We start from the raw sequence: 7,154 nt of genomic DNA on the forward strand, positions 1-7,154 counted from the left end.
GCGCCCCCCGCCCCCCCCCCCCCCCCCCCCTGTTCTCCGCCCCTTGAATCCACAGGTACTACGAGGGCTGGGCGGCGAGCGACGACGCGCTCTTGCCCTGCAGGACCCGGAACGTGTGTCTGCGCCTGGGCGCGGAGGGGGGCACCCCGGGGTCGTTCCCCCCGGACCCCAAGTGCTCGGGGACGATGCGGCGCGAGATGGACGAGGCCGACCTGTACACCGAGGTGCGTGTCTGCGGTCAATGGGGCTGGAGGAGGGAGGAGGGAGGGTGTTGACCCTGTTCTGCAGCTGCAGGGTGGTGAGCAGTCCAGTCAACCCAGCCCGCCAACACCACCTCCTCACCTACTCCACAGCTGTGCTATGCCCACCGAATGGTGGACGTGGAGGGCGCGCTGGGCTTGCTGAGCAGGGAGGATGCCGCAGCAGCCGCGCAGAAGCTGGTGCCCCTGCGCCCCGCCCTGGACGCGGCCGCCAAGGTCACAGCGGGCATTCGAGACGGCTGCGCGTTCCGGTGGGTTTCCCTGCTGGACCTGTTTGGACAGGGCCCTGTTGCGTGAGGGAATGCTGCGCCGTTGCTGGATGAAGCTTGTGTCCCTGGTTGCTGCTGTAACGTGTCGTAACAGAGACATGTGGTCTAGGGAATCAGCGGTAGGCTGGCTTGTTCGAAACAGTTGCCGGGATCCCCCAGGATCGGTCTCGGCACAGCATGCAGGGCAGCACATGTTTTGTCAAGTGGTATTGCTGAAGATACATGCATTACCAGTACCCACACTGTGAACGCATTCCCTGACAAAGTCGAGCGTCTCTGAATCGGGATTAAATATCGCCCTTGGGTCGTTTCAGGCGACATTCCCCAAAGTGAGCTACAGGTTGTCGACCTCCCCGGGTGGACCCGGGGTCCCGCGCGACCAGCCATGGCTGTGGTCCTCGGCATCGAGGGCTCGGCCAACAAGATTGGCGTGGGCATCGTACGGGAGGATGGCACCATCCTGAGCAACCCGCGACACACGTGGGTCTGGTGTGGAGGGCAAGGAAGGTGTCGGCAGCAGCTTGCCTGCGCACCATGAGGACCAGTACAGCGGCTGTGCGTTGGCCCGCTCCACACAATGTCAGAATCCATGATCAACCCCCCTATGCCTCCCGCGCCGCAGGTACATCTCCCCCCCCGGCCACGGCTTCCTGCCCCGGGAAACAGCCCTGCACCACCAGGAGTGGGCCCTGCCCCTGGTCCAGCGCGCCCTCAAGGAGGCGGGTGTCACGCCCCGCGACATCACCGCCATCGCCTTCACCAAGGGCCCCGGCATGGGTGGCCCCCTGGTGTCCTGCGCCGTGGTCGCCCGCATGCTGGCCCAGCTCTGGCGGGTCCCCCTGCTGCCCGTCAACCACTGCGTGGGCCACATCGAAATGGGCCGCCTGGTCACGGGCGCCCGCGACCCCGTGGTCCTCTACGTCTCCGGGGGGAACACCCAGGTGGGTGTTCGGGTGTCTGCGGGTAACCTGTGAGTGTGCCCTGGTCTGCATGCCCGACACGCGCGCTGCGGCCCCCATTCCGCCCGTTGCTATCCTCTGCCGCTCAGGCTCCTCTTCCGTGAGCCCCTGCTGCCTTTCCCTATGGCTTTTCATGACCACACCCCAAACCCTCCCTTCCCTCCCCTCAGGTGATCGCGTATGCGGACCAGCGGTACCGCATCTTTGGCGAGACGGTGGACATGGCGGTGGGGAACTGCCTGGACCGCTTCGCCCGTGTGCTGGGCCTGTCCAACGACCCCGCGCCCGGGTACAACATCGAGCAGCTGGCCAAGCAGGGCCGGCGCCTGGTGGAGCTGCCCTACGTGGTAAAGGGCATGGACGTGTCCTTCAGCGGCATCCTGTCCTTCGTGGAAACTGCGGCGCGCACGCTGCTAGACAAGGTGTGGGAGGGTGTGGGGGTGGGGCGGGTGGGGACTGGGGCGTTGAATCTGGGGGCAGCAGGGGACGGCCAGGCGATGGCCTGCTTCTGGGGGGTATCAGCGGGTCGGAATTCCGCCCCGCCGAGCATGAAGTGCACTACCCGCACCCTGTGCTTGGCACCTTTGACTTCCCACGCCTTGAAAGCGCTCTGCATGCCTTCCCCGCCCCGGAACCTCATGTCCGACCACCAGACCTGTCATCCTCAAGGGCGCTCCCCTATGGTCCCCCACTCAGCCCCTTCCCTCCCACCGACACAGGGCGAGGCCACGCCCGCCGACCTGTGCTTCTCCCTCCAGGAAACCATCTTCGCGATGCTGGTGGAAATCACGGAGCGGGCCATGGCCCACTGCGCCACCGCCGACGCGCTGGTGGTGGGCGGGGTGGGCTGCAACCTGCGCCTGCAGGCCATGCTGGCCACCATGTGCGAGGAGCGGGGCGGGCGGCTGTATGCCACCGACGACCGCTACTGCATCGACAACGGGGCCATGATCGCGTGGCCAGGCGTGCTGGCGCTGCGCGGCGGGCAGACTTGCGCCGTGGCGGAGTCGGCCTGCACCCAGCGCTTCCGCACCGACGAGGTGCACGTCGCGTGGAGGGAGTAGGGCAGGAGAGGGCCTTTGCGCTGCTTGGATGCTCTACGCTCAGCTCAGATCGTACATGTCGTGTATACATTCTTTACATACATGCGCCACACCGGACGCGGGAGAGGGAGTACGTGTGGGGTGCAGTGCGGGACAAACAAGCCTAGCCGAGGGTTTGGAGCGACAACGGGGAGCGAGCGGGAATGAAGGAAAGAGTAGACGAGCGGCGGCTTTCAAGCCGTTGGGGATCAAAGCTGAGCAGAGGGGGTTGCAGAGCGGTGAGCGTCTCCACACCCCGGGTGGAAAAGCAGGGGAGGACATGGAGCAGCCCCGGCACGCCCCATGTTCTTCTCAAGGGAGGCCCGGCAGCGAAGTCCGGGGGCCGCAAACCGTCCCCTCCACCTCCCAACTTCTCCTGGTGAGTCAACCTCCTGGGTCAGACCTCCGTCACTCCTTCCCCTCCAGCAGCGCGGCGAGCTGCGCCGCCTCGGTGGCGTCCAGGGCCTTGCGCGGGAACTTGACGGCGTACTTGAGCACCAGGCTGCCGCGCTTGCCCCACTCCCGCGCCTTGGGCATGCCCTCGTTGGGGATGACCTTCTGCGACCCCGGCAGAACCACGGTGTCGCGGGGCCGCACCCGCAGCACGCGATTGTCCAGGGTGGGCACGTCCAGGCTGTCGGGGTGGAGCGCCTGCACCAGCGACAGCGTCACGGGGCAGTGCAGATCGTCGCCGTGGCGGCTGAACCGCGCATGTGGCAGCTGCTTGATGACGAACACCAGGTCCTGGCGCGGGGCGCCGGGGCGGGAGTCGCCCTTGCCCTCAAAGGTGACTTTCGTCCCCTCCTTCCACCCGGGCTTCAGCTTGATCTCCAGAGTCTCCTCCACCTTGCTCGTTTTGCCTGCCGCGTCGGTCACGTTGCGCGTGACCTTGAGCTTCTTGGTGGCGCCGTTGAACAGCTGCGGGAGGGGTGGGTTGGGAATGAATGTTGTGTCGAGCCAGTCGTGAGGCGGGGCGGTGGTGGTGAGGTGGACAGAAAGGACGCAGGAGGCAAGGGCAGAGGGCAGCCACCCAGCACCGGCGAGTGCAATGTCAAGGATGTTGCTCGACCTGACTGTCAACCAACCCAGACCCAGACCAAACACCACAGCCTTCATCGTACCCACCTCTTCCAAGGTGCACGACAGCTGCACCTCAATCTTCTGTGTCTTGGGGGCAGGGCCCTCGCCCATGTCGTCACCCATGCCTTGGAACCCGCGGCTGCTCCTCCTACCAAAAAGGTCCGGGCCCAGGCCACCACCCTGCGAGCCTGCACGGTGGGAGCGCAAATGAAAGGAGGAGTGAAACGCATGCATTATGTCCTGGCAACACATCCAAGCCCCGCCGCATGCTGCTAGCATCCATTGAAAAAGTTCGTCACACCCGCCATACAGCGGTATACCTCAAAATGCACTTCATGGGGACCCAAGAACGAGCCACACGCCGCCCTCACCCTCTGTATGAGGGCGCTTCCTTGACTCTGCGAAAATACCTTGGAAGGAGGGTCCGCGGCGAGCTCCTCCGCCCAGTCCACCCCCGCCGAACATGCCGCCCAGGTCTCCGCCCATGAACTCCTCGAAGATGCGTCGGGCCGTATCCTCGGAGAACCCGGCGACGGGGGACTGGAATCGAACGCCCATCCCTGGGAAGCCGCCAGCAGGGACGCCGCCAGGGAAGCCGCCGGGCATGCCGCCCGGTCCTGCGGCCCCCTCCGTGCCGGGAGGGGGCATGCCCTGCAGTCCCTCCTCGCCATATGTGTCAAATATTTGCCGCTTCTGAGGGTCAGACAGCGTGTCGTACGCCTCGCTGACCTCCTTGAACTTCTCGGATGCTGCTGCCTGATCAAATGGGGCGCAGGGGAGGATCCATGATTGGAGCGTGCGCTGACATGGCATGAACATCCAGAGTCGCAGCAGTGGCCGGGAAGCAGGGACCCTGCTAGGCACCGGCTGACATTCCCAAGACTCCCACCCACCTGCTTATCTCCAGGGTTCTTATCCGGGTGCCATTTCATGGCCAGCTTCCTGCGTCATGTTCGAGAATAGGGTGGAGCGGTGGTGAGGACCAGGGGCGTCAACAATAGAGGCACTGCTGTCCCAGCCCGGCACTCTCAACGGTCCCGTACCTGTAAGCCTTCTTCAATTCATCATCCTTGGCGTCCTTGCTGACGCCCAGAATCTTATAAAAGTCACGCCCCATGGCGTGCAATGCTCTCTGCCGCGGAGGTTGGGTCTAGTACCGGAAGCGAGAAGGAAGCACCGTTCACGATTGCCTGTTTATGCCAGGTGACAGATATACTGGAAGACGTTGCAATACTTTCATATCACATAAAATGGATGCCTCTGCAGAGGGTCCTGGTCAGTACTTGGCAGACCGCTCATTTCCTCGAGAACCATCGCGAGGTTCATGTCGAACCGAAGAAAGTAGGGAATTCCTGCGACGATGCAAAGCGATAAGGCCACGGCATTCCGAGTCGAGGTCGGAGCTTGCACACCAGGCATTGCCCCGGTGATCGATGATCTCCCGTACCTTTGGATGTTGACTGGCAGTCCGTGCTATGGTTTGTGATTCTTGACTGTGCAGAGGAGGTCGCCCTCTTGTCCGCGCCCATGCTGGGGGGCGCAGGGTCGTCGACACCGTCCGGCATGGTCGAGGAGCCGTGGAGGTGGGAGGATTTACTGGCAGGAGGGTATGCACAATCAAGAGCGCATGGCGAGAGATTATCGTCACACCAGGCCCCGCTCCCTGTCTCGCAGTAAGGAGGAGGACAAGATTTTTGAGGACGCCCTGGCGCACGTCTGGGATCGGGTCGATCGATGTGAGCGCTGCGCCACCCAACTCGCTCGGCGGGATGTGCAGTCTGTGAGGCAGCGGCTGGAGCAGCTGGAGGTGCGTGGTGTTTCCTTTGTGGGGTTTGGGCGACGCCGCCCAGGCGTGTGAATATTCTGTCGGTGACGGCCCCGCCCTGCTTTGTGCGGGTGAGGAGCAGGCAAGACCTGACCGCAACACTGCATGCCCTCACAAATTGCAATCGTGAACGCAGCTCAACTTTGTTTGTTACACCTCGCTGTCTGCCCCTTCCCACCGTACAGAGAGATGTCATGAGCGTCGAGGAGGGGAGGGTCCTGCTCCCCAACTATGCTGTGCCTGGGGAGTCCCTCTCCGTGGTGCGTCTGCTGTTCTTGTGTGCAATCAATGTTCCCTGCCGTGGTGCCTCGCTCTGTCGAACTCTGGAAGCCCTTCAGTGGCTCTCAACACTGCGACTGCGCAGCATGCAATCCGTTCTCTTGCTGATCCAATGTAAAGGAACCTGCCCCCCCCGCCAATCCAGGCGCACCTGCAGAAGAAGGTCAAGTCCCAGGAGACGGAGCGGCGCAAGGGCATCCCCTGGACGGAGGAGGAGCACCGCCTCTTCCTCATGGGCCTGGCCAAGTACGGCAAGGGCGACTGGCGCAGCATCTCCCGCAACTTTGTCATCACGCGTACGCCCACCCAGGTGGCCAGCCACGCGCAAAAGTACTTCATCCGGCTCAACAGCCAGTCGCGCAAGGACAAGCGGCGCGCCAGCATCCACGACATCACCTCCCCCGCGCCGCCGGAGCCGTCCCTGCTGGCCTACGGCATGGGCCACCACATGGCCGCCCCGGGCATGGGCATGATGCACGTGACCCCGGGGGGCGTGGCTGCTGGCGTCCCCGTCATGCACCCAGGGGCCCTGGCTCACCACCGGGCCATGCTCCAGCAGCGCATGGGGTCGTGAGGGGTGGGCCCCGGCGCCGTGGGGCGCACGGATGTGTGATGCCTGGCGTGGCCTGCTGACGCTGGTCCTGGGTGTCCCCCCCCGCCAAGACTCAGGCAGGCAGGCCCATGCATGGCGGTGCAGGAAAACTCCACCCCTGGCCCTGAGCATCTCCGTAACGACGGCCGTGAGTTTCCTGCCCTGCACCCTCCCAGCCCTGAATCCCCTTTCCCCTCCCTTCAAGCTTCATTCTTTGGGCAGCCAGTGCTTCCCCCCGCGCCCCCACCCCCGAGAAGACTTCATGTGCACAGGGGCGTGGCGGGGTGGGCTGCCCCTCCCCACTCGCTGTGACTCTCCACCTGCCCTGACGTAAACGCCGAGAAGATGCATGTTCATCGACTTTTAAAATCCAAGTTTGAGGAGGGGGTGTAGGACGCACTACAGAGCGCCCTCGCAGTGTCAAGGAGTGGCAAAGACCAAAGGGGGTTGGGACGAGCGGGACGGACTGAATCTGCAGAGCATACGAGCAAGGGTGAGGCAGCGGGACGGGAGGGGATGGTGTAGCATCTGACGGGGAGGGACCTAACACTGGATCAGACATGCACTCTCGCTTCGCCCACAGGAGGGGGCCTGGCGCCGGGTCGCTCCCTGGCCAAAAGCCTCTCTCTACTGCCACGCGGCCGCTTCCGCACAGCCACCGAGCGGCGCAAGGGGTTGATGAAGGGAAGGACTGGGCTCGTACTCCGCGGCAGTCGTGCCGCGCTGAGAGGCCCTTCCCAGGGTCCCGTGCAAGGGGTGCGGGGGGGGGAAGGGGGAGTTTAGGGGGGGGGGGGGGCTCGCGTCGCGA

General features: G+C 64.2%; 7 protein-coding genes across 7 annotated transcripts in view; 4 read left to right on the forward strand and 3 right to left on the reverse strand.

The window, feature by feature from the left end:
- The window catches only part of F751_2963 (DNA polymerase alpha catalytic subunit), a gene marked incomplete at both ends in the record, with an annotated part of 9,275 nt that extends 8,718 nt beyond the window's left edge, over positions 1–557 (forward strand). Inside the window, 2 exons of the mRNA XM_011397335.1 lie at positions 56–224; positions 354–557. Coding sequence (XP_011395637.1) covers positions 56–224; positions 354–557 — 373 coding nt within the window. The remainder of the gene's footprint in view (positions 1–55; positions 225–353) is intronic.
- A 357-nt stretch (positions 558–914) lies between these two features.
- On the forward strand, positions 915–2,552 carry F751_2964 (putative tRNA threonylcarbamoyladenosine biosynthesis protein OSGEP; the record flags this gene model as incomplete). The annotated part of the gene is made up of 4 exons (XM_011397336.1): positions 915–1,018; positions 1,152–1,470; positions 1,659–1,910; positions 2,208–2,552. 4 exons carry the CDS (start codon positions 915–917, stop codon positions 2,550–2,552), a joined length of 1,020 nt encoding a protein of 339 aa, XP_011395638.1.
- Positions 2,553–2,873: 321 nt separating this feature from the next.
- F751_2965 (hypothetical protein) lies at positions 2,874–3,926 on the forward strand (the record flags this gene model as incomplete). The annotated part of the gene is made up of 1 exon (XM_011397337.1): positions 2,874–3,926. The coding sequence occupies one exon, from the start codon at positions 2,874–2,876 to the stop codon at positions 3,924–3,926; it is 1,053 nt and encodes a 350-aa protein (XP_011395639.1).
- Positions 2,979–4,767, reverse strand: F751_2966 (DnaJ-like protein subfamily B member 5; the record flags this gene model as incomplete). The annotated part of the gene is made up of 5 exons (XM_011397338.1): positions 2,979–3,488; positions 3,696–3,838; positions 4,061–4,406; positions 4,544–4,592; positions 4,694–4,767. 5 exons carry the CDS (start codon positions 4,765–4,767, stop codon positions 2,979–2,981), a joined length of 1,122 nt encoding a protein of 373 aa, XP_011395640.1.
- A 410-nt stretch (positions 4,768–5,177) lies between these two features.
- F751_2967 (Transcription factor MYB1R1) lies at positions 5,178–6,328 on the forward strand (the record flags this gene model as incomplete). The annotated part of the gene is made up of 4 exons (XM_011397339.1): positions 5,178–5,233; positions 5,325–5,457; positions 5,661–5,735; positions 5,900–6,328. 4 exons carry the CDS (start codon positions 5,178–5,180, stop codon positions 6,326–6,328), a joined length of 693 nt encoding a protein of 230 aa, XP_011395641.1.
- On the reverse strand, positions 5,295–5,582 carry F751_2968 (hypothetical protein; the record flags this gene model as incomplete). The annotated part of the gene is made up of 1 exon (XM_011397340.1): positions 5,295–5,582. The coding sequence occupies one exon, from the start codon at positions 5,580–5,582 to the stop codon at positions 5,295–5,297; it is 288 nt and encodes a 95-aa protein (XP_011395642.1).
- A 417-nt stretch (positions 6,329–6,745) lies between the features above and the next one.
- The window catches only part of F751_2969 (Amino-acid acetyltransferase), a gene marked incomplete at both ends in the record, with an annotated part of 6,470 nt that continues 6,061 nt past the window's right edge, over positions 6,746–7,154 (reverse strand). Inside the window, one exon of the mRNA XM_011397341.1 lies at positions 6,746–6,757. Coding sequence (XP_011395643.1) covers positions 6,746–6,757 — 12 coding nt within the window. The remainder of the gene's footprint in view (positions 6,758–7,154) is intronic.

This window comes from Auxenochlorella protothecoides (genome assembly GCF_000733215.1).
Source record: "Auxenochlorella protothecoides strain 0710 unplaced genomic scaffold scaffold31, whole genome shotgun sequence".
Taxonomy (NCBI): domain Eukaryota; kingdom Viridiplantae; phylum Chlorophyta; class Trebouxiophyceae; order Chlorellales; family Chlorellaceae; genus Auxenochlorella; species Auxenochlorella protothecoides.